At 38.3% G+C, this 27996-nt stretch overlaps 1 protein-coding gene across 3 annotated transcripts in view; it reads left to right on the forward strand.

Annotated features, from left to right (window-relative positions):
- The window catches only part of LOC149773274 (sushi, von Willebrand factor type A, EGF and pentraxin domain-containing protein 1-like), a 137777-nt gene extending 111226 nt beyond the window's left edge, over positions 1–26551 (forward strand). For 2 of the 3 annotated variants that reach the window (XM_089946498.1, XM_089946501.1), the window contains exons 25-27: positions 809–825; positions 3913–3997; positions 23470–26551. In XM_089946498.1, coding sequence (XP_089802624.1) covers positions 809–825; positions 3913–3997; positions 23470–23525 — 158 coding nt within the window. In that variant the 3' untranslated portion in view covers positions 23526–26551. Of the gene's footprint in view, positions 1–808; positions 826–3912; positions 3998–6415; positions 6580–23469 lie in introns of those variants that run through there. The other variant, XM_089946499.1, reaches the window with a different exon arrangement.
- Positions 26552–27996: the final 1445 nt, after the last annotated feature.

Below are 27996 nucleotides of genomic sequence, written 5' to 3' on the forward strand. Positions count from 1 at the left end.
GCTGGGAAAAACTCCTTTTGGCTCAGAGGCTCAGATTTGAGAGCATTTCCGTTGGAGACAATGTTCACACATCAAACTGTAGAAAATAACTTCAAAAATTTAAGAGCATTTATCTTGGACAAAATTTTTGCACATTCAAACTGTAGAATAGAACTTTAGAGTAGGACTTGATATACGGATGTTTTTGTTAGTGATTTACTAACTTAAAACTTTCTCTTGTCACATCGCTTCATGCTTTCTTTAAAATATCTTGAAATGAATTGTATTGTTGGTAATTGTTTCTACACTACATCCATTTTGTACCTTTTTTGATCTACTATCAATAAACAAGAAAATGCTATAAGAAAAACTAGTTAGGCAGAATTGTAATCTTCAGATCAGAAGTGGAATCTAAATTAAATGAAATCTCTCAGATCTTTAATGTCTTGGAAATCTCTCAGATATTTAATGTCTTGGAAATGTCTCAGATATTTAATGTCTTGGAAATCTCTCAGATATTTAATGTCTTGGAAATCTCTCAGATATGTAATGTCTTGGAAATCTCTCAGATATTTATTGTCTTGGAAATCTCTCAGATATTTAATGTCATGGAAATCTCTTAGATAATTAATGTCTTGGAAATCTCGATAAACCATTTTTGGAGGATTGCCGTAAAGTTTGATATACACATTCAGCCTTACGTTTATTTCATCCTTATTTATACTTATTATTTATGTGGCTAAAATTAGAATTAAACAAAGTATGTGACTTAAATAATAAATAATAAAATGATGACAGGTTTGCTAACAAATATCTATTTCGATTACAGAAAACATGAAAAGAGAGGTGAGTATTACCCTTTTGTTAGTTTGTTTGATCTATATCAAGTTTGTTGACAGTTTTTTATAAATCCATTTTACTGTGAGATAACTGAATGATCGTAATTTCGTATCATGTATTTTATGAAGCATTAACAAATCGTACTCATAATGAGCAATGCCCCTCAGAACATCATGTAACACCCAGTATTCTTATATTCTTATATCATGCCTCAAAATATCATGTAACATCCAGTATTCTTATATTATTGTATCATGCCTCAAACTATCATGTAACACCTAGTACTCCTATATTCCTGTATCATGCCTTGAAATATGTAACACTTATTATTATATTCCTGTGTCATGACTCAAAATATCATGTAACACCTCGCATTCTTATATTCCTGTATCATGATTCAAAATATCATGTAACACCCAGTATTGTTATATTATTATACCACACTTTAAATATATAACACCCATTATTCTTTTATTCCTGCATTATGACACAAAATATCATGTAATATCCACTATTCTTATATTGCTGTTTCATGACTCAAAATATCATGTAACACCCAGTATTGTTATATTCTTGTATCATGCCTCAGACCATCAGAAACGTTTTCAATTTTCAGCTAATGAAATTGAAATGATATCTGCTAATTTAGTTATGTCTGTCCCCATAGCGTTCCATTATTCACCTGTTGTTCATAATAAACTTGTCTTAGATAGGAAACTTATTCAGAATACAGACGTCAAAGACTTAGGATGCAATAGAAAATTAAGATGCATTTTGCCTCCATTCCAGACAGTTGACTTAAGTCTATAGAAGTAGTTTAAACTAATATATATTTTATCAGCTTGTATAATCTATTACTGAGGGTTATGCTATGTGTATTTAATTTGTATTGTGTACTTTACATTTTATGTTTTTGGACTTGTGATAGGCCATTTAGAATTATTTGGAATTTAATTTACATTATTATAATATTTATTTTGTTCTGTAGGGAAATAAAATTTTTGTTGATTTTATTTAAATTGTTGGTTTCACTTTTTCCTGTTACGTATTTGAAGACCTAAAGTCATAAGAGAAATTGTTTGGTTGTTCTGGATCTGTATTTATTGAAAACATTTCAAAGATATTAGAAATTTATCTTAAAATATAAATTGATTTTGTTTTGGAATTTGTATTGACCCTGGTAAAAATTTAATTTAACACAATTGAAAAATCTTTAGTAGAACCAGCAAGCATTCACAATATCATGTAAAGTCAAGAACTTTGTTTTAAATCCCACCCAGGAAGGTTTAGAGTGTATGAAAAGGGACCAGTTGCTTGAGATAGCCAGATATAATGATCTTTTTGAAGTGAAATCATTTTTTAACAAAGCAAGAGAAAAAGGAAATATTTGGTGGAAAAGGAAAGATTAGACAATAGTGCTTTGGGTATGATTGGTAAGTGTGCATCTGGTTTTCATAGGAAATTAAAAAGATTATAGCTATAAACAAAAACCCAGATAAAACTGAAATTAAGAAATCTTAACCTTTAGAAGGAAATAATGGAAATGCAAATTCAGAGAGAGGAAAAAGCTGGACAAATGGAGAGAGAGAGAGAGATATGCCGGTCCATTTTTTGTTTCATTTGGAGTGAAATACTTCCACAATATAGTATTTAGGATTCAGTTAAATGTTTCCACAAGGATTTCTTTTGTTGAAGTAGGTTGAAAAATGCAGTTTATGTTCTCAACAAAGCCATACATTTTCTTTTGTTGAAATCTCATTAAATTGTAGCTAGGCAGGCTTATGTCTTTGAAAGGTTTGCTGAGACATCATTTGTGTCATTTCTTTTTAGCCCAAGATTTTTTGAGAAGACCTATATCAATGTAAAATTGTATTTTATTCATCATTGTATTTTCATATACTTGCATGTCAGCAGTGTCAGCATGCTATTGGTCATTCGTATGACTTACAGAGACCTTTCTGTATGATTGTTTTTCTAGCTTGCTTGTGTAATGTGTTAGCAGATTGTTCTCTTAAGTAATCATTCAACTTTGCCTACTTATTTTATGTGTGCTCAATTTAATTTGTTTCCAGAATTAATTTATCTTTTTCAAAGCAACTGTACATTGAATATCATTTTTAAAGTGTTGTTATTTTTCAGCCAAAATGGTATAAAACATCCAGAGAATTATCTTGACCAATTGGCTTCAGGCATTGTCAACATGACTTGGAATTCAATTTACAAATGAACTTTTATTTTAGCACTTTGCAGTATTTCCTTGATCCTTTCTAACATAATGAATGATTTCTGATTTATGTCAAATTTTGCCATTCCTATGCATATTTTATTTTAGTTTTGTTCAGTGTCATTTGTTTCTATAGATTTATATTTTTTTAGCAGCTGTGCAATGTAAATCATTTATATTTTAAGTGTTTTTATTTATTGTTCTTTATGAACCAGAATTATATTCAGCAACTCCTTAATCTTCAAAAATATACACTATTATTTTCAGGAATTTGCAAAATTTCTTGCATCTTTTCAAACATATCAACGTAATCAGATTTGCCATTCATATTGTTATATTGTTGATTCAAAAACAGCAACTTCATATGCTGGGCACCATTAAACTTGTAAACATGTTATCTCATGCTGCTAAGATGGTTGATAATATGTTAAAATCATGAAATATTTATATCACCTCTCTGAACACTGTTGAGATTATCACTGTTTAACTCTATGCCATTATTTTTTTTTTGGACTATGGGTTTTAGTTTTACTCAATATATCAAGTAATTGAGAAATTAAAAACAGTTGAGGTTAAGAAAACAACTTTCTATACACTCATCAGATTTAATATTTTTCTAATTGAGTGGCCCAGAAATTATTTACTTATTGAGTGGCCCAGAAATGACCTACTTATTGAGTGGCCCAGAAATGACCTACTCATTTTTTTGTGAGCCAGAAAAAAACCAGTAAATATGAAAAAGAAATATAGAACTACAGTGTATCTAACAGATACAACCTTGTTTATCTGCAGAGAATATGTTCATTCCTCATTTATTAATAGCAGAAATGTTTGTGACCCTTTTCAAATTCTGGTCTTTATGCATTTAGGCCCTTGGCAGCAGAAGCCCGGAATACATCAACACTGCCTTCACAAGTGATACCAACTCCACAGAATATGAAGGTCTACAATCAGGTAAAACAGGGTCAAGTCAGTATGAAGCGCTTAATGGTAATGTTTTTTTTAAAACTGATTATTACATTAATATGACTGTGGAGTATTATATTTAACTTAGTGTCTCTGATTATTACATTAATATGACTGTGGAGTGTTATATTTAACTTAGTGTCTCTGATTATTACATTAATAAGACTATTGTGCCATATTTGGTTTAGCATTTTGGATTATTACATTAATATAACTCTAGAGTGCCATATTTGCTTAGTGTCTTTGATTATCACATTAATAATAATAATAATAATAATAATAATAATGAGGACTTTGTATAGCGCCTAATCTTTTAAAGCTCTAAGCGCTTTACAACATTAGACAGCAGCTATAAGATAAAAAACATATATAATGATATGATTACAGAAAGAAACACCATGATATTAGAAAACATAAAAAGCATGCTGAGGATATTGAAGTTAGTAAACATTATTAGGTCTTTAAGTTTGTTCTAGCAGTCGAAATGAGTGAGTTTTGAGAGCACTCTTGAATTGGATCACTGTGTCTCTGTGTCTAAGTTCAGTGGGCAATTCATTCCACGGTGCTGGGCCCTGGTATGCAAAATGAATGCTGTCCATATGACTTTGTTTTCATAGTGGGAATAATGAGTATACGATTGTCAGACGAGGAGCCTAAATATCTTGCTGTTGTGTACACATGGGTGAGGTCGGATTGGTATGTTGGACTAGAGTCCAACAGTGAAACGTAGCACAGAGAACAAATTTTGTGTTTGATTCTGGATTGAATGGATAGCCAGTGTAAGGTATAGAGCAGCGGGGAGGTGTGCTCTGATCGTGGTACTCTAAGTATGCTCCGAGCCGCTACGTTTTGAATTTTTTTAAGTTTCTGGAGCAGTCATTGAGATGAACCAGACATAATTGTCGAGTTACAATAGTCCAGTTTTTAAAGTCCTAATGAACACACAAGTGTTTTATTGGCATCAATTGAAAGATATTTGCAAATGGAACTGATGCGTCTCAGCTCAAGATATGCAGCCTTGCATATGTTCATGATATGTTGGTACAATATGAGAGTACTGTCCTAGAGTAACACCTAGGTGTCATACTGATTGTGTGAATTTAATGTTGGTGTTGCTGATATTTATTGATTGAGGTAAAGGATGTGAATGAGAAAGTCTTTGTGTTGTGATCAGAATGGCCTCAGTTTTATCATCATTCATCTGCGGCTTGTTACATGTCATCCATGATTTCAAATCAGAAATGCACCGCTCTAAACCTTGGATGGTAGCATCAGCTTCAGTTGGGTGGCTAGATTGGTATATTTCAGTGTCATCAGCGTACAATTGGTGAGACACTACATGATGATCTATGACATTTGAGAGTGATTGAGTGTGTAGAATGAAGAGAACAGGTTCAAGAACAGACCCCTGTGGAACACCACAACATAGATCAACTGGGCTGGAGTGTATTCCATTTACAGACACACTGTATGTCCTGTTGACCAAGTAGGACTTGAACCACAGTAAGGCTGTTATCATGAATGCCATATAGATGCTGGAGACGGTGAAGTAATATATGATGGTCTATTGTGTCAAATGCTGCAGATAAATCAAGGAGGGTGAGGACTGTAATCTTTCTGCTATCCAAAGCAGAGAGAATGTCATTAACTACTTTTAGAAGAGTAGTTTCAGTACTGTGGCAAAAGCAATATGCAGATTGTACATTGCTAAAAAGACTGTTTGAATTCAAATGAGATACAAGCTGGAATAGAACAACCTTTCCTAAGAATTTTTTTTTGAATGGGAGATTAGAAACTGGGCAATAGTTCTTTAAATCATTGTTGGTTTCTTCAGGAAAGGCTTTACAATGGCAGTTTTGAAAAATGATGGGAATTCCCCTGACGAGAGAGAGATATTAATAACATCAGTTAGTGAAGGCAATACTAGATCAAAGCACTCAAGCAGCAGTGATGTTGGAATTGGATCAAGTTCACATGACTTTGGTGCACTCTTCATCAGGATTGTACGTACAAAATCCATAGAGACAGGTTCAAATGCTGCTAATGGTTGCCACTCAAATTCTGTGTCCCAATTGTATGGTGATGACAAGTCAGTTGAAATTGTGGTGTCAAGCTTATTTCTAATGGTTTGTACTTTGTCACTAAAGAAATTTGCAAACATGTCCGGAAGGTCGACTGGAGAGGTAGTTGGAAGTGGTGTACATTTGTTCCTTGACATTAGCTTGTTAGTAATCTTAAAGAGCTCTTTGCAGCTGAAACTTTCCATGATCTTAGTAGTGTAGTGGGCTGACTTCACTGCATGGACTATATTTGTGACATTCTTCTTGGCGGCTTCATAGATTTGCTTATGAATAGTGAGTCTGGTGGAAAGCCAAAGCCTCTCAGCTCTACGGTGGTCTCTTTCAGCAGTGCAAAGCTGGTCCCTAACATTGCTATACCATGGAGAACACTTTTGAATTGATACTCTGCACTTGGTAGCTGGGGCATGTTTGTCAAGCAATGAACGCAGGCAGTTATCGAGTTGTTCTGCTGTAGGAGGTAAGCAGGTTGTTAGGTTTGCTTGGATGTCATGCATTAGTTTGCTTCTATTGATGCATTCTCGTTGAAATCTTTCAACACCTCGTAGCATCGTTGATCATCTACGCTAGGAGCAACCAAATACAACTTATCCCACTTCATCCATCTCATTATTAAATTGAGTAACAATTGCGTCTTGCCGGATCCAGATGGTCCGATGATAATCATCCGGATCGAGTTTGGTAACGCTGCAACATGCTTAACTGGTTCTCTTGTTTTAGTCGCCGAAAAATCAATTATATTCATATTTCTATACATAAATTATGGATCTATATTGTGTGAAGTGTAGAGTGCGTACTGGCACAAATGATATGACAACCGCTACAACAAGAAATAACAGATCGGCGCTTACTGGTAAGTGTGTACAATGCGGTACAAAGAAATTTAGATTTATTTCTATTAAACCCGGGGATGTTTTAAAAAAAAGCGAGGAGGTGATATTGCAGCCAAATTGGCAAAACTCCCCGGAACACCGTGGGCAAAGTATCCAGGAGAAAAACACCTCCCAGGATATAGCTACTGTGGCCCCGGAACACGATTAGATATTAGACTCGATGATCAAAATCAGCCGCGACCCGGTGAGTATCCAATAAACGCTATCGATAAGGCGTGTCATGCTCATGATGTTGCTTACAAAAGTAGCGATCTGCAACAGCGTCATATCGCGGATGTAAAATTAATTCACGCGCTAAATGCTATTCCTGATAAATCCGTGAAAGAAAAATTGGCCTCATGGTTGGTAAAATCGGCTATGAAAGGTAAATTAATGATTGGCGCTGGTAATTAATAACAATCATCCAAGAAAAACGATGGATTCCATCTATTATTCTCCGAGAGGATACTGGAAGGGGAAGGCCGCAATTGGTAAGCTTGCAAGCGCTGCAAAGGTAACAAAGACCACTGCGGCTAATTGGTTATCCAAACAGGCTATATGGCAAATTTATCTACCACCGCCTAAACAAATCAACTTCTCTCGCTTTGATGTCGGCGTGCCTAATGAAGTTCATCAGGCTGATATACTATTTTTGCCGCATGACAACGGTTACAAATACGCGTTAACCGTAGTTGATGTTGCGAGTCGATACAAACAAGCGGAGCCGTTAAAAACAAAGTCGGCAACTGAAGTAGCCGCTGCGTTTGAAAGAATTTATCGAAGAGGCCCTCTGCGCTGGCCAAATCTATTACAAGTTGATCCCGGTAATGAATTTCGCGGCGCTGTTTTATCAACGCTGAAACATCATAGCGTCGCGATACGACGAGGTCATACTGCGCTACATCGTGATCAGGCAATTGTTGAACGATTCAATCGGACTCTCGCTGAACGGTTATTTGGATATCAATACGCGAAGGAATTCATCCAAGAAAAACGATCTCGTGAATGGGTTAAAAGGTTGCCAGGTGTAATTGCAGCGTTAAATAACGAGATTACCCGAGAAATCAACATGAAGCCCAGCGACGCGATTAAATACGAGTATATACCCGGAAGATCAAAAATAGATAGCGTTTCCAAGCCGATTCTCGGCGATGTCACTGTCAGATATCTGTATGAACCAGGAGAGCTTGAAGGCGGTAAAAAAAGAGCTACTGATCCTATTTGGAGTGTTACCACATATAACATATCAACGATAACACGATCAACTGGTAGACCACCGATCTATAGACTGGATTCAACTGCTCCTCAGCGCGGATTTACACGCGAGCAACTACAAGTGATACCTAACGATACTCAATTGCCCCCACGTGGTCTTAACTAGCGCCGTTGCGTCTATTGCACTCAAGACAGGTCAACCTCACATTGTTTTTGACATGACCGAGACTGTTATCGATCCTATCCACGGTAAATTGGCGAGTGTCTTTATCCGAATAACGCCAACTCATTATACAATTGCAACTCGCGCAGTGATTATTCTGTTGTTGTCGTAGCGAGATTATTAATTCGGCATCAATATCAAAACGCCGCTGTTTTTTTTTATCCTGTTGGCGGTAACCCGAGAGTTTTCTATCAATGACGCTTGCATCGATGGTGACTTTGTCGCCGGCTTCGTCGGTGGCTTCGTCAATAACAATTCTTCGAAGCTGATTTATCCTTCGTACTCTGGACACTGCAAGATAGACTAGATTCGACCATTCGATGCGATTATCAACTATCCAAACAATTGTGTCCGTGATGGTTAGTCCCTGCGAGGAATGTATTGTTGTTGCGTATCCTAGCGTCCACGGGGATTTATCAGCACGTAGCGCGTCCTCGACGACGCTGATATCAACGAGCACAATATCATTCAGCACGAGAATTTGTTTTTTTGTCCCCGACGCTGTCGGGGCTGGAATTTCAACTTCAATGTTCTGCCGCCGTGTGTCCGCGGGTCTATAACATAACGGCACTGGACGCGTTGGAAACTTTTCCTTATGCAACGTAAACAACTTCCGCTGAAGTGTGTCTCTGACTATCTTTCTACTCGCTACAATCAAATCGTTTGGTCTCCATGTTTCCCAGAATTCATTCAACGGCGTTTCCGGAATCACCTCGCGGATTATTTCACACTGAACTCTATCCGGCTGTAATCTGATTAGTTTTTTAACCTCGCGCAGTTGTTCATCAAGTGCTCGGTAATCAGTATCGGTTTCTTCATAATAGTCTACGAACCCGCTCAACCACTCATGTGGACCCTCGCCGACAAATGGTGGTGGTTGGCCATGGTCCCCACACATGATTACCGCTGTATTCGCGCGCAGCAACCACTCAAGAAACATTTGTAAAGTATCTAACGAAACAGTACATATTTCGTCCCAGATGATAACCTCAGGAATAAATTTTTCACCCATTCGATCAGGAGTCCACTCACCGCCGCTGTATCGAAAAAAGCTGTGATAAGTAACGGCGTCAACATTTCGTTGTTTTATCTCTCGCGCTAGTCTATGGGTCGGTGTAAGCACGATTATACTTGCCCGCGTTCGAAATAATTCAATTGCCCGAGTCGTCTTTCCTGACCCGCCACAGCCGCTTAAATAAACCGTCTTGTGTCTACAAATTGGATCAGAACACGATGGTGCATTAGACCATTCTGACAATTTATCACCGCGTAAGTAGTTGTTCTCAACGGTGACATCTGCTGACGGGGAATAATCGCGTCGTATTTCATTTTTAATTCTCCATGTACCCCAACTCTCGTCCGGACTAGTAAACTCGGCTACGTTTTCCTTATACGCTACGTCAACATAAAACGAATCAACGGCTACTCTAACCGCGGTATCGGGGAATCTATTTATCATCGAGAATAAATTGATAGCGGCATAACCCAGCATAGACGCCCTCAAATGCGGATACGCGGGGCTGTCTCCATCGCCGTAGGTAACAACTGTACCCAACCTTGTTCCATTGGACAAGAAAGCTGTTTTGCAGTTCACGTATCTATTTTTTGCCACTGCGTCCTTGATTACGAAATCATATTCTGCGTCATCTATAATCAGCCGTGAGCAATATCGTTTGTAGTCGTGGTTTTTTCCACCTTGTGTAAACTTACCAATTATTCTTCTACCGAGATCTTTTGCCTCTCTGTTTCGTTGGTTAAATATCCTCCTGGACCATTCGATGATATATTCCTCGTCGGCATCAATGTGTTTTCTGGACTCGTCAATTATGCTATCTAGACGCTCCGGTTCTGGTAACCAGACTTCAGTCTGCGCCCGGTATGATATAATCGCGTCACTGACAATCAACGAAACTAGCATGCTACAATCAATCATATACCGTAGCAGCGCTATTGGCAACCACTTCTTTTCAGCCATGTGTCTACCGATCCAAATATAGCAACAGCGATGAAGTCCTGCCGCGAACTCAAATGATACTATGCGAGCGAATCCGGTTAAATCAAAATCAGGCAGTGGTCCATTAATAGCAACACGAGTCATTTCATGTCTGGGGTGTCCAAATCGTTTGAAATACTCAGCGGCGGATCCATACCCGAGAAAACTCGCTGGATAACAGGCAACCATATCAACCGAAATCATAGCGTCGCGGTTGTATTCAGTGTTCCATAGTCCACCGTGATAGTATTCCAAACAACTGGATTGTACATCCGGTAGAAATTCCTTGCGCGTTGGTCTCCACGCATTTTTCCTTGCTGCAACATGAGTTACAACCGATGGAATCGTAAAACAATTTGTTAGCAATTGTTCATCATGCTCTTCAAATTCCATGGCGGTTTTTTTCATCCTGTTGTGAAATGCTTCAGTGCGATATAATTCGCCGTTTGGTCTTACAAACTGATCAAAGGTATCCATGTCGTTTTTAGTGCTGCGAAGTAACCACACTGATACAGGGTCATTTTTACACAAGCAAGCAATAGCATCAAATAGTTTCCTCTCCGCGAGAAAACCGTCCTCTCCTAAAAATTCCCCCGGGATATACTTTACTGTTCTATCCCGTGGAAATATTGTGATCGCGGGCGTCCATGCGTGTTCGTTATGATCAATAATTTTGATTGGGGCCCCATTTGATTTGTACTTTGATTCGTATAATACTTCACCGGTTATCGTTGTAACGGTTATTGGAAATCTCAACGACGTTTCTAATCTCGCTATGTCGCTGATGGTCGCTCCACGCTCTTTTACGGTTAGTTCCCACTGGTTGATTTTGCTACGTCGTAAATCAGTCAATTTGTTTCCTCGACATGCATTTGTAAAATGTTCTATTATTCGTTCTGCTACACAATTTATCCCCGTTGACTGTTTCATCGGTTTCAGTTTTCCGATATCAGGTTTCTTATTTAACGGGTATATTCCATAAACAACTGCTGTTTCAGGATACGCTCGTTCATAGTATGGTCTGTCAATTCCGGTTAACAACACCGGCTTGGAGTCGCGGCTGACAGTGACTGTTTTCTTGTCGCTGAGAACTGGTTCAAATTTATCACGTATGATCCAATCGCCTGATTCCACCCGGACAATGAATTTTACTCTGAAGAAATACCTTTTACCGTCAAGTTGTGATATTATCGTTGCTGCGCGGTTGTCGTTCATGGTAGCATCAACAACGCCATCAATTCGAAATGTTGACCAACTATGAGATGCACCATCACGTTTGAATTCATCGATACAATCGCGTATTTTATTCAACAGGATTCTATCGTTTATTAATGCTTTTGGTGTGTCCTTGAGGACTCTATCGAGATTGAACTTAATATTTTTCCAGGGTTTAATTACTGCTAATCTCTCGAACTCATCCATATAATTAAAACAAGTATTTAAATGAAAGAATATAGTATAATGAATCACTGCAAATGGTTGATGATTGGGTCGATAACCCCGTGCAATAAATCATGTAGAGGTGAATTCTGCGGGTATCATTTACAAAGCGTTCGTAATGGTTCTCTTGGCCCCCTACCGTGCTTGGTTTGCCACGTCGGTGTAAGAGGAAAATCCCAGTTGTGTATTAATTGTGGCGAAAAGCGATACAGGGAACTAAAACGCTATTATGACAAACGAATTAAAAACGCCGTCATTGACCCCACCGCTGACTCCGTCATCAAAACCCCCCAAGACTACGTTGAAAGATTCATAATTAAACCAAATAATAAATTAGACAAGTAGTATTATTATACAAATGGACCAAGAATTTCAGCCGCACCCCCTGCTCGTCAATTACGAGGCATCTCGCGACGGTATTGTTAGAAACCGCATACTGAAGAAGCCGGTTGGATGGAAAAACAATCACGGGTATTTAATGTTTACTGCTGGAGGGAAAAAATATCTCTGTCACAGAATCATCTATGAATGTTTCCACGGATTGATCAAAGATACTCTCGTTATTGATCACATTGATTCTAATTATCAAAATAACAGACTGTGTAATCTGCAAGCCATCTCTCAGAGTGAAAATAGCAAAAAAGGCCAAACTGGTAAATACTCAAAGAAAGCAAAACCCGTAAAGTCATTTGATACAACAACTTACGAGGAAAAAATATTTCACTCCATGAATGAGGCAGGAAAATATTTTGACATTTGTATCGCCTCAATACAATTTGTTGCAGAACGAATATATCAAACAGCGATCTCAAAAAAGACGGGTCATAGAATTCGATTTTCATATATAACATCAAAGGGAGATAACTCGTTTTGTGATAGCGTCGCATGACAAGAGTTATGTCCCTTGAAGTCCAATTAATGTTGCGATTAATTAATCATTTTACGATGAAAACTAATGAAATACACGCTATTATCTAACAGCTGTATTCTTTTTTTTAATGTTTTATTCAAATATTTGGTTTCATTTAAATGCCGTGAAACACCATTAATAAGTATTTAAGGGTTTAACGATTCAAGGGAATTCAAATTAACACACACCTTGTGACTGACGCCGCTGTATTAGTCACTTTATATACAAGATGACTCGTTATAAGCCTGGGGCTTTCGAAAGCCAATTCAACTAATCAAAACTAACCCACGCTCTTGACCCGGGCGTGTGGTTGTCTTTTGTTCACAATCATGCAACCGGGTTAATTTAATTGGGTTGCTTTTGATTGGTTGAATTGGCCGTAGAGTTCCGCCCCGCCGTTTTATGTTTGTGCTGTCTTGTGCCGTCCCATCATCCATCAATCATTTCATCCTTAATTAAGTACATGTAGTGATGTCCCCCAAGCATATCTTCTGGGCGGTCTACGATGACGTTTGTCACCCTAGGCCTCCCTCCCGGAGATGTATGCTTTGGGGTTCCAAGATGTGAATGTCCTTAATTAAGTATATGTATATGCCTGTAATCTGCCACAACACTCGAGTGGAGATTTACGGCATTGTCCTGTCCATGTATGCCTGTAATCTGCCACAACACTCGAGTGGAGATTTACGGCATTGTACTGTCCATACAAAAAACGGGGTCAAAAATGACCCCCAATAATTTTATTAAATTTTATTAAAATTTTTGATATTAGAAATAAGATGTTTTATAAGAATAATGAATATCGAAGACATCAATAATATATTAACTGAGATTTCAAAATTAAAAAATCAAGGAATTGAATTATCTGATGGTCTCGACAGTGAAAAAATATTATCCGATTATGAGATTATTAACGAACAGTCGAAACGGGGGCGTTTTACCCTGGCCCGCGAGTACTTTTTTATAAAACGATTACAACATACGATTAATGAGAACCTGTACCACAATGACGCAAATGCATTCATTGGACTATTCACTGCCGTTGAAATAATACGAAAAAAACTCGGACGTGTTTATGAACGACGCCGGGAGATTTCTAGTAAGATCAAAAACATTAGAAGGATTATAGACGAAAACTCCGTGGAGCCCCCGATGGTACACTCGGCGGAAAATTAGAAAATTGCGGATCAATTTACAATAATGGTAGGTGAATCACTTACTACTCGGCTAGCCAGAGAGCGGCTAGCAGCGCTTAAAAAGTTTATACCGTTACGAGACAGGGTCCGAGAACAACTTCAAACGCGACAACAAATGCAAACCGATTTTACTGTTGGAAGCGAACAACTCTTTGCCCCGGTAACTAAAGCGACTAAGGATGTTACAGCGGCAACTGTACCCGTTCTTGGTGCGCTTGAAAAGATAGCGGCAGAGACAAAACAAACAAAAAGGTCTTTAGAAACACTCCCTGCAAAAATAGCGGCTGCTACAACACGGAGGCCACCACCACTCGCTATAACCGAACCACAAGAACCTTATGTTACAATGGCCGACGAGGAAGAATTAGGTGCTACTGCGAAAGAACCAGAAGAAGAAATACCCGAAGAAACACCCGAAGAAACATCGAAAGAAAAAAAGAAAGAGGGAAATATACCCCGTAATGTTCTTAAAAAGTCCGCAATAGATCAAATTAGAGACATCGACGACGATGAAGAATTAGTTAATTTTGTTGCTACAACATCAACTAAGAGCATTCGAGATGAGTATATCAATGAAGGTTACAAGAAAAAAATAACCTCGACGGAGAACTGGGCAAGAATAGTGTATTTAGCGAGTAAACATAGAGAAGCATTACCACATCGTGGTGATCCCGATTACGATAAATTCCTCGAGAAAGTTAAGAGTAGAACACCAAAAAAAGGAAAAGGATACCCTGTTGGTAAAGAATCCTACGGCGTTACCTGCCCTAATAGTGTTCTCAGTGATATATCACGGCTGGAAGTACTAATTGGAGGAAAACGAGCCGGAAATAACTCTACGGAAATAATCAATGAGGCCGCTGATATTTGCAAGCGGTTATTTGCAGGCGGTATTATGGACATTAATGTATATCGAACGCTCATAGACGAACTCGTGGATGATTAATTGGAAAACTGGTGTTTTTAATAAGGATGATCATACACTACAACCATGATAAACCAGTACTCGTCTACGTGGTAAACTCGCGATTGCCTGTTTACCGCGCGTACTATGGAGATGGTCTCGGTAGCACCATTGCGGGGTTATTTACAAGAATGGCTCCAAAAGTAGCGCCGTTAGCCAAACAATTAGGAATGAAGGCTATTGATGTTATTCGTGATAAGGGAATTAGTGCTATTGGAGATGTTGACGGAAAGGCGCTTTCAGCCGCGCGGGACAAACTAATGTCGTTGGTGAAATTCAGGAGAAAAAAACAGAAACCACCGGTAATGCCATCAACGACAGTGATGCCTGCAAATGTCAGTAAAGTAATAAATAACGCCGTGGAAGAAAAATTAGAGTCGTTGGCGACGACTCAGTCGTTGGCGACGACTCCGTCGTTGGCGACTTCACCATCCGCCGATGCGGCAACCAACGCGCTCATGAACGCGATAGCGGGAAGTGGTCTACGACGAAAAAATCGCAATTGAAAACATCAACATGATAAATAATAGAATGTTTGCGCGTACCGCTGATCCCGCGTTTGATATGGACGCCCCAGTGCGCAGGGATGATTCTGTCCGTGATTATCAATATTATTCTTATTATGCAGCGCAACCCGACCTACGATCGCGAATTGAACTTCAAGTCCAAGATACCAGTAAATACTTTCTGCCGTGTGAAGCGTTTATCGAAATTGAGGGAGAACTCGTGACAAATGCTGCCGATAATGCACCGTACGCAGATGACCATCGTGTTCGAGTTGGTTTCGTCAACAACGGTATCATGGCGTTATTTGAGAGTGCCAGATATCTTATTGACGGGCGAGAAATTGAATCAATAGAACGCGAGGTTGATGTTGCAACGACGATAATTGGGTTGGCGAGATACTCGGATGATTATACAAGATCGGCGGGCCCATCTATGATGTTTGCGAAGGACGCCGCCGATAATGCTGATCACATTCAGTACATCAACGTGCTGACACCACGAAATACCGCAGCTGACCAGGATGAAGCAGCTAACCCAGACCGCAGAGCAAAACCAGGTGACAATTTCACTGTTATAAAAAGCACCAACAATGATTTCAATCTAGGATTCGCAACACGAGTAGGAATGTTGCAAGGACCACGCCGAAAGTTTTCATGCGCGATTCCACTCCATCACATATTTGGATTCTGCAGAAATGTCAGGAAGGTTATCTATGGGGCTAAGCATACAATCGCGCTGACGCGAAGGGGTGATGATAACAATGCAATATGGCGTGCTGCTGGCGTCGCTGCCGGTAAAGTCATTTTAACTAAAATGGCATTGTGGATGCCGGTGCTGACTCCATCAGTTACCACGGAAGCACGATTGTTAGCATTTATGGAACAGGGAGGGAAATCGTTGTTGAGTTGGCTAGCGGTAACAACTGATGCTAAAGAGGATAACGTCGCCGATACGTTTACATGGCACCTAGCATCAAAACAGGGTGTTTCAGCCCCGCGTCATATATTCATAGCGCTACAGAATAGGGAACGATTGGGTAATCAAGAACGCAGCCATATGATATTTGATCGATTAGGAGTCATGGAGGTTTCGCTGAGAATAAACGGACAACAGGAACCATCCGAGGATATACAGCTTAATTACGGTGACAACCATGTCGCACGTGTGTATCATCGATTGCTGTCATATATGGGTCGTGATCAAAACGTCGACACTGGTTTGCAAATATCACAACTTGATTTTAAAAACCTGTATCCGATTTATTACTTTTCGTTGGAACATCTTGATTTAACGAGACAATCCGTCGTTGATATACACTTCCGAGCTCGTATAGCCCCAGCTGGTGTTAATTACAGAGCGGTCGCTGTCATTCTCAGCGATAAATCAATGCTGCTAGAAGGTGTTGGTGGACGAATGAGAATCGTTGATGCGCCAGTGGAAAACATGTAATTGAAAGCACAAAACGCGTTTACAATAAAATGTCGTATAGTGTCGTCAATGTAGAGTTGACTGATGGTCAAGTCAAGAAATTACGATCAAAGTCGGCTAAACAATGCGGGATCACAATAACGCTGAAGCCGTCACAGATGGCGGGTGGTAATCATAAGATATCGTTGACGGCGCGTCAAATAAAACATTTCAATGATGCGATGAAGAATAAAAAGGGTGTTCAAATAGATTTTTCAGCCGCAGCAATTAAAAACATGGAAAAGACCGGTGGGATATTTCCGCTGTTAGCTGCGATTCCGGCATTGATTGCCGCGGCCGCACCAGCAGTGGCTAAGGCGGTGGCGTTAGGAGCCGTTGGTACCGCGGCGGGGATGGCATTGAAAAAGGCAACCGGGAAAGGCTACAAAAAAAAACGACCCGTGGCCGGAAAGGGTCTAAGACTACCGGGAACCCCGTATTCATGGTACTCGGGAAAGGGTCTAAGACTACCGGGAACCGTTTATTAACTCCAATGTCTAATTTTGATTTAATAGACGCCGCAAACGCGTTAGCGATAAAAAACTTCAGAGGTGTTTTTATGAGGGATCAATTACCGACAAAACCAAGGAATATTGAAACCGGTATAATTAACCTCGATGGGTCCTCCGGAGCGGGAACTCATTGGGTTGCATACGCGATTGATCCGCGTGCGATCGTCTATTTTGATTCATACGGGTTAGCTCCGCCGAAAGAGTTTATGCGGTATATCCGGGCGTGTTCAGCCCGGGCGTGTTCAGCCCGGGTTTTTTATTCCACGCTGCCAACACAGCAATTGAGTGACCCGCCGATATGTGGCCGTGAGGTATTGAACGTACTCGCGGTGATTTCATCATCGCGAAAACCACCTCATATGGTTGTAAACGAATATACTAGTGGGGTCGTAGAGGCCCGGCGGGTTAATTAGAAACGCTGGTTTTTTTTACAATAACGATGATTGATATCTGGGGACGACCGGTTTCGGCGCTGAAAAAGCCCACGGAAACGCCCGCCACCGATGACATAAAAAAACTAATTGAGGATGAAATCGCTGATACGTTGAACTTAACCAGTGTTGACCCAGATGAAATAGTTGTATTTCAAGACCGCCAGGGTAAATTGAAATCCAGTAATGTGTCGCTGAATGACTTTTTAATACGACAGCGTGATGCCGCCGAGGGCACTATCGCGTTGTATACCGGCGACGGACGACTCAAACCGGGTGAATCCATCTTGACAATAAATGGAAAAATAAGTACACTTGGCGACAATTATATAACCATGTCAAATTCGTTAAAGGGTTTACATGGTGAATTTAACTTTCATGGAGAACAGTTCAGGTCGATGATAACGCACGTCAGCGAAATGCGAGACATTGTCAATAGTTTTTTTCGGGGACCCCCGACGGCAGACGAACCAAATCTTGTAATAATAAAAAATGCTATTTCGGATCTTATGGAGATGTCGGCCAATTTACCCCCGTTGCGAAAAAATGTTAACAGGATCGATGACAACTTTGATAAATTCTTTGGTAAAAAAAATACCAAGCCGGATGAGATTACAATAACTATAAATGATATCACTGCGTATGGACAGAAAATAAAAACAATCAAAACTGATGTTGCAACAAACAAAAGGAGTGTAGACGCGCATGAACGGGAAATAGAAATAATCGGCGCTAATGTTGCAACGATCATAAATAATGTAGACTCGCATGGACGGAAAATAGAAACAATCAAAACTGATGTTACAACGATCATAAATAATATGGACGCGCATACACAGGAAATAGGAACAATCAAAACTGATATTGAAGCGAACAAAAAGGGTGTGGACGCGCATACACAGGAAATAGGAACAATCAAAACTGATGTCGAAGCGAACAAAAAAAATGTAGACGCGTATTGGCGGGGAATAGGATTAATCAAAACTGATGTTGCAGCGAACAAAAAAGGTATAGACGTGCATACATATGAAATAGGAACAATCAAACTTGATGTTGCAGCAAACAAAAAAAGTATGACCGAGAATACACGGGAAATAGAAACAATCAAAACTAATGTTGCAGCGAACAAGAATAATATAGACGCGCATTGGCAGGAAGTAGGAATAATCAGAACTGATGTTGAAGCGATTAAAGACGGGCTACCGAGAGTAGCAGAGCAATTTGAAAAAATAAAAATCCCTCATGAGAACATCATCAACACAGTATACACAATTCGGCATGGATCATTCGATTGGACTCCTACACAGAATACAGTAAATATCACCGCAACTGTTAAGGGCATTTATCGATTGACACTGATTTCAATGATGCAGTTTAATATATTATCGTCGAGTTCATCCGGGTTTAACAATACAATATCAACAATTATAGACAAGAACGCAACTGAAAAGTTTACAATTTATGCCGTTGATAGAAATCTAGCCGGGGCAAACATTACATGGTATGTGGAATTTGTAGCGAATCTAAGTAATTAAAAACACTAGTTCTTTTAAAATAAAAATGACCACCAAGGAAATTGAATCAGAGGTATCACCGACGTCACATCAATATCGATTCGATACCGCAAAAGAATTCTCCGCGAACTTGAAAACGCTTTCCGAACAATACCGTGCAAAAATAAAAAAATACCGCCGAAAAATAACCGCCATCGACGCGGTCGTGTACTCGGTGTCGGGTATAGTGGCCGGTACCGGTGTTATTTTATCCACGGTGACCACGATAGCCCCGATCGCTGTTCCAATCGCTGTCTCCGCGATGACAACAGTTGCTGGAGTCGCCAACGCAATCACTAGGAAGATATCATCGTGTTTTCAGAAAAAACTCAACGAGTATACAGTAAAACATCAAATAGTATCCGACGCGTACTCGAAATTATCCGGGTTGATCTCGTTGTCAATTGATAATTTGTTCGTATCCGATGTTGAATTCTCCACGATGGTCCAGTTGTATAGCTCCGCGATGTCAAAAATCGAGGATTTTCAACTGGAAGCCGGAACCACCTGGTTGTTGAAATTAGACACTAAAGACAACAAATAATAATAATGTCGCTGAACCCCGAAGGGTTTCAATTACTTCAGCGGATCGCGGAGAACACCACTCCGGTACAAACAAATATGATATCAATAACGTCAACGAAACCCGAATTCAGTGTGAACTTCCCGTCGCCGGTTCCAGTGAAGGAAATAGCGCTGGCAAAATTGCGAGTATATCACAGTTGGCCTAATATTCGAGCGGACGCATTTAACGGACAACAACCTAATAACTCGCTGGTTTTTGCACGGAAAAATAAACCCGATGGGACCCCAGACTGGGAGGAGGTTACAATACCAACTGGGTCATACCAAATAGAGCAAATCAATAAAGAATTTCAACGCAGAATAAAATCGATCACAGGAAAGGAATCAAAAATCGCTATTACGGTTCATGAACCGACGTTATCATCGACGATTGAAATAAGCACACCGGGGTATATGGTTGATATTTATAACAGTTCAATAAGAACCATACTAGGATGGCCTAAGAATCCACCCGCGGATTTGCACACAAATGTGCAATCGTATCATGAGATTAATCCCAGTTATCTGAATGATTTGTCTATTATAAGAAACACGTTATTACCCAGCGAGTTTATATTTCAAGACAGGAATACCATGCAATGGTTTTTTCCGTATAAGAAAACTCCTGAATTGTCAGCCAAGGTCACAGTTCGTTTAGATGATATCACTGGTGCGTTTGCCGAGATTAATCGTAATTACCAATCACAACTAGAACAGCTACGGAAAACAAAAGCACGAAAACACGTTGAGGTGTTAAATCAACTTATATCAGACATGGAATATATTAATGAGCGAATCGTTAAGACAATATCCGATAGCAGCGATGATAATAAACAAAAATTCCTAACCGGGTATAATATCACAGAAGCCGATTTACCCGATTTCAAGTTTCCAGGATACAACGCGCCAGAACTAAGAAAGTCTCTTAATGATTTTCTCAGTCCATCAACTTATATCCTCAGACACGATAACGGGGATGATGGTATGCATATTGCTCCATACAACGTAAATATCGCATCGGTGATAGCAATCAATCTAGTGTGTGATGTTATCGAAGGGAGTTACCAGGTAGATACCAATCAATCAAATCAAGCTCAACAGGGATATATCCTTTATTCATTTTCACCAACAGCCCCTCCGGGATTTTTAATCGTTGAGAATCCGATTAATCCGGTCTATATGCGATGCCATGATCGGTTTTTAACGAGAATTAATTTTAAACTCACCGATCAGTCAAATAACCTAATTGATCTACAGGAGGAGGAGTTAGTGATCACTCTGTTTGTAAGATCATTGTAAATAACCACTTAGCAGCAGGGGGGGCGATGACATCGACGCGGTCGTCGATGTGCTTACCGGACGCTGACGACGCTGGGGATCGACGCGCAGAAAGTGTTAATTAAACCAAATGACGATTGGACGACCCCCAACGACGTCGTCGTTTTTTTTTTACCAGCGCTGACTACACCGGATCCGCTGAGTGCAGAAAGTAATAATTAAGCAAAATAACGATTGGACAAAATGTCGGATTCGCCCCCCTGCTGCTGTTCTCAGAGATTTGATGAGGGTAAAACCATATTCTTTCTCTAAATTATGTTAGATAATATTTTACTGTGGTGGGGAATACCTATCAATATCTTTCTTTTGTTTACTGAGTTTTAATTAAACTTTTTTGAAAACCAAGAACATGATAGCTAATGAACATCAAAATGTATTCAAAGGAATTTATTTATGGTGAATCTTTGAGGAGAAAAAAATTGAGATTAATTAACCCCACTGTTTCATTTGTTGGACTACATCTGTTTAGTTTCATATTGAATGTAGGCATTGTGGGAGCGTTAAGCTTTAATTGTATGAATTTGATTTTTAATGTATAGCTTTAATATATAAGTCTAGTTCTGTGACATATATTGATGAATAAAACACTTTTATAGATGAACAGACTGCAAGATTAAAGATTTATAACTTAAACACTAATAGATAATAATACATCAACACATTGTAAGATGGGTAAGAAAACACCATACTAGATGAATGGACTATAAGATAGATAAGAAAACACCATACTAGATGAATGGACTGTAAGATAGATAAGTTAAACACCATACTAGATGAATGGACTGTAAGATAGATAAGAAAACACCATACTAGATGAATGGACTGTAAGATAGATAAGTTAAACACCATACTAGATGAATGGACTATAAGATAGATAAGTTAAACACCATACTAGATGAATGGACTGTAAGATAGATAAGAAAACACCATACTAGATGAATGGACTGTAAGACAGTTAAGTTAAACACCATACTAGATGAATGGACTGTAAGATAGATAAGAAAACACCATACTAGATGAATGGACTGTAAGATAGATAAGTTAAACACCATACTAGATGAATGGACTGTAAGATAGTTAAGTTAAACACCATACTAGACGAATGGACTGTAAGATAGATAAGAAAACACCATACTAGATGAATGGACTGTAAGATAGTTACGTTAAACACCATACTAGATGAATGGACTGTAAGACAGATAAGAAAACACCATACTAGATGAATGGACTGTAAGATAGATAAGGTAAACACCATACTAGATGAATGAACTGTAAGATGGATAAATTAAACACCATAGTTGATGAATGGACTGTACGATAGATAAGTTAAACACCATACTTGATGAATGGATAGTAAGATAGATAAGTTAAACACCATGCTAGATGAATGGATGTAAGATAGATGAGCAAATCACCATTATAGATGACGAGACTTGACAGGCATAGAAACATCAGCTGGATTATAATCAAGTTGTATTGATACAGATACATACGCCAGACTTCCTTAAACCGCTTCAGTGGCTTAGTGGTTAGAGCGTCCGCCTCGGATGCAGGAGGTCGTGGGTTCAATCCCTGGCCGAGTCATACCAGAGACTTAAAAAATGGTACTAACAGCTGCCTCGCTTGGCGTTCAGCATTAAGAGGTTAGTGTTAGGACCGGTCGGTCTGGTGTTAGTATAATGTGACTGAGTGGGACATCATGCTACATGTCTGCGGCATGATGCCCCAGTGCTAGACATCACTATAAACTGCCACATTGCAGACATCATAGCGATATGACTAAAAAAAATTTAAAGCTACGTTAAAAATAAAAATCACATCACATCACATCCTTAAACCCTTATATTTTCTGGACATGTCTAGCAGTTGCAAGATTTTGACTGGCATATATTTAGAAATATTATTACATGAAATTATCTTTTTTATCCTTGTCTAGTATACACATTGTGATATATATATATATATATATATATCATGCACAATGGGTTTAATTAAAATTGCATTAACTATGAATATTTGTATAAAGATAAAAACACAAATAGTTTAGAGCCTGGCCTTTCAATATGTTTCTGTGTAAATATTGAGTGATTGTTCCTTGGTTTATAACGTACCAAAGTTCTCTGTCTTATGATGTCTCTTAAGTTGATACATAATTTTTACATGGCATTATTTTAGTTAATAGGCTTTGTTTTTGCAGGTGAAAACAAATCCATTGAAAATACTGTGATGTCAACAAAATACATCCATGAATAGTGCCAGGAGCCAGCTTTCTAGACAGTCAGTCACATGCACACACACGTAGATGTTTGTGTGCATGCATGTGTGTAATGAGCGGGAAGAATTATTAAATTTCCTTCTGAATTGATTGTTAACGCGACTGAGAATCCATGATATCCATCTTGTAATTGTTGTGGTTCCATTGACTGTTTCATATTCACTTGGAGAATAATTTCCTGAATTTCGATGAAGTACTGCTGGTTTCATTCATCAATCTATCTTTGACTAACACATTGTACAAATTTTTTTTCAATTTATGATATGAACACAATAGAGTGGAGAGTGAATGATAGTAATACATGTGTACAAAAGGGTTCATGATGTGAATGTGAGAGAGTGAAGTATATCACACTAAAGTGGAGAGTGAAGTATATCACACTACAGTGGAGAGTGAAGTATATCACACTACAGTGGAGAGTGAAGTAAAATCACACTACAGTGGAGAGTGAAGTAAAATCACACTACAGTGGAATGTGAAGTATGCTCACACTACAATGGAGAGTAAAGTATAGTCACACTACAGTGGAGAGTGAAGTATAGTCACACTACAGTAGAGAGTTAAGTATATAACACTACAGTGGAGAGTTAAGTATATCAAACTACAGTGGAGAGTGAAGTATATCACAACACAGTGGAGAGTGAAGCATATCACACTGCATTGGAGAGTGAAGCATAATCACACTACATTGGAGTGTGAAGCAAAATCACACCCCAGTGGAGAGTGAAGTAAAATCATACTACAGTGGAGAGTGAAGTAAAATCACACTACACTGGAGAGTGAAGTATAGTCAAATTACTGTGGAGAGTGAAGTAAAATCACACTACAGTGGAGAGTGAAGTACAATCACACTACAGTGGAGGGTGAAGTATAGTCACACTGCAGTGGAGAGTGAAGTATAGTCACACTAAAGTGGAGAGTGAAGCATAATCACACTACAGTGGAGAGTGAAATATAGTCATACTAGAGTGGAGAGTGAAGTACATCACACTACAGTGGAGAGTGAAGTAAAATCACACTACAGTGGAGAGTGAAGTATAGTCTAATTACTGTGGAGAGTGAAGTATATCACACTACAGTGGAGAGTGAAGTAAAATCACACTACAGTGGAGAGTGAAGTAAAATCACACTACAGTGGAATGTGAAGTATGCTCACACTACAATGGAGAGTAAAGTATAGTCACACTACAGTGGAGAGTGAAGTATAGTCACACTACAGTAGAGAGTTAAGTATATAACACTACAGTGGAGAGTTAAGTATATCAAACTACAGTGGAGAGTGAAGTATATCACAACACAGTGGAGAGTGAAGCATATCACACTGCATTGGAGAGTGAAGCATAATCACACTACATTGGAGTGTGAAGCAAAATCACACCCCAGTGGAGAGTGAAGTAAAATCATACTACAGTGGAGAGTGAAGTAAAATCACACTACACTGGAGAGTGAAGTATAGTCAAATTACTGTGGAGAGTGAAGTAAAATCACACTACAGTGGAGAGTGAAGTACAATCACACTACAGTGGAGGGTGAAGTATAGTCACACTGCAGTGGAGAGTGAAGTATAGTCACACTAAAGTGGAGAGTGAAGCATAATCACACTACAGTGGAGAGTGAAATATAGTCATACTAGAGTGGAGAGTGAAGTATGTCACACTATAGTGGAGAGTGAAGTATAGTCATATCACATTGGAGAGTGAAATATAGTCACACTACAGTGGAGAGTGAAGTATATCACACTACAGTGGAGAGTGAAGTATAGTCAAATTACTGTGGAGAGTGAAGTATATCATACTGCAGTGGAGAGTGAGGTAAAATGACACTACAGTGGAGAGTGAAGTAAAATCGCACTACAGTGGAATGTGAAGTATAATCACACAACAGTGGATAGTGAAGTATAATCACAGTGGAGAGTGAATTATATCATACTACAATGGAGAGTGAAGTATAGTCACACTACAGTGAAGAGTTAAGTATAACCACACTACAGTGGAGAGTGAATTATAGTCACAGTTGAGAGAGAAATATAGTCACACTACAATGGAGAGTGAAGTATAGCAACAGTGGAGAGTGAAGTATATCCCACTACAGTGGAGAGTGAAGTATATCATAATACAGTGGAGAGTAAAGTATAACCACACTACAGTTGAGAGTGAAATATATTCACACTACAATGGAGAGTGAAGTATAGTCACAATACAAAGGAGAGTGAAATAGAGTCACACTACAATGGAGAGTGAAGTATAGTCACTGTGGAGAGTGAAGTATATCATACTACAGGGGAGTGTGAAGTATAACCACACTACAGTTGAGAGTGAAATATAGTCACACTACAATGGAGAGTGAAGTATAGTCACACTACAGTGGAGAGTGAAGTATAGTCACACTACAGTGGAGGGTGAAGTATAATCACACTACAGTGGAGAGTGAAGTATAGTCACACTACAGTGGAGAGTGAAGTATAATAACACTACAGTGGAGAGTGACATATAGTCATGGTACAAAATTGCTTATGATGTGAAGATGATAACATACCGATGGAGAGTGAACTGTAGTCATTCTGTAGTTGAATATAAACTTAATGGTATACTAGTGGAGAGTGTGGTAATGTTATACTACTGCAGGTGTAGTAAATGTCACTATATTAGTAGGTATTGTATATCGATTTAGTAATCTTTATAAGCAGGTTAATAGATGTCAGCCTTTGCATAATATTTTTACTAGAGGTCTAATCAAGATTATGAATTATCCATCAATTTCTTGGTTACAAAAAAATAAAAACTGATTTCCTTTATAAGCCATGGTATATACTTTATTCATAAATCAAGCTGTAACCTTAAAATATAAGATTTTATATATTTGTACATCTCATCCTTGATAACTCATACACAACAGGTTTCAAAAACATAGATCACAGCATAAATGAAGATGCATGTCTTTGATGTACCTCTGAAAACAAAGAGAGAGACTGGCATTGTGTTAATAAATACATTTTTATAGTGAAGTTGTTTGATTTTCTTTATAAATTATCTTTATTTTCAGGATAATCAATCTCTAAAGATCATTAAAAACATTACACCCAAAGACTTCAATACACATCACATGTGTACCAGCATAATGTATTCCATCATTGCCTTTTGCATCTGAATATGGATGAATTCTTGCATTACCTTTTATTTAGAACAAAGTTAGATCCTTTCCTTCAAAAGAAAAAAACTTATTTCAAGAAAAAATAATGGTGAAATTCAGTTTTTATTATTCTATGAATAAAATATTGTTGCTGTGATTTTAGGGAAAGTAATGACAAAATTTCTGCTCATCTTTGAGTTCTCTATGTACAAGTTTGTGGTATTAAAGGACAGTACAAAATTTGGCTCCTCAATTTTCCATAATGAACCATAAGCATAAAACTAAGCTATTTGCACAGTAAGAACGCCTTTCTCTTGGTTCCATTATTGTTGATCAGGTTTGTGGATTACCAGTGTAAACCACTGATTAATGTACGATAATTTAACTGCATTGCTTGCAGAAAAAATATTTAAACTGTTCAGTTAGTTAGTTGAAATGAGTGCATTTTACACAGGACTGTGACTGCAGTTCTTACACCAGCACTGTGGTTATGCCTTTTTACACTTTGGAATAAACAAAGCCTTTCATTTAATACAAAAAAACCCATAAAATTAAGGTGATTATACAATGCAGGTTAACTTTCAATTCATTGTAACAATGCAACAAACACTGTCACAAGTTACAGATCAAAACACAATCAGCACCTACCTAATTTAAGATTCTCAAGAAACAATTGTGGGCATTGGTTCAATGGCTGATTGACACTTTGCAGCTTTGAATACAAGAGGGCATATACCATATTAAATCTAATATAATTACAATGAAACTGAATTAAAAGATAAAACTGAAATAATAATTTCATTTGACAAGACTTATTTACTTTGTATTTATTTTTTAAAACATTGCCACAAATAGACATTACCAATATATTCATTGATTATTTCATCATATATTGTCATTTACAGTGTATTTAATTTTTCTAAGGACATTTTACAAAATTGGTTCTTATTAATAGCTACAAATTACATAACATTCATTTCAAATTTCTTGGCATTCACTGCCATTTTCAAATTGAAAGCAAGCAATGAAAGAAGGTGGTTTGCAAGTTTTCTGGGCATGCTGCAATAAGGGAACTGTATATTAACCAACTTTATTTCTAAAAATGTCTTCATTAGCCAGTCATTAAGAAAGCAGCTAATGGTAGATGGCGGACAAGTTAAGTTATTGTGGTGAAACAAAATTGTTAACAGAGATGAACAACATCATATCATAACATATATGTTCCACCTTATGATGAGATTATACCCATCTTTTTAAAATTTCGTAAACAAGCATTTATTCGATATGCCCCTTTTTCTGAGAACACCTTTCAGTATCCGT

This window comes from Sinohyriopsis cumingii, unplaced genomic scaffold (assembly GCF_028554795.1).
Source record: "Sinohyriopsis cumingii isolate HCF-2022 unplaced genomic scaffold, ASM2855479v2 utg000695l, whole genome shotgun sequence".
Taxonomy (NCBI): domain Eukaryota; kingdom Metazoa; phylum Mollusca; class Bivalvia; order Unionida; family Unionidae; genus Sinohyriopsis; species Sinohyriopsis cumingii.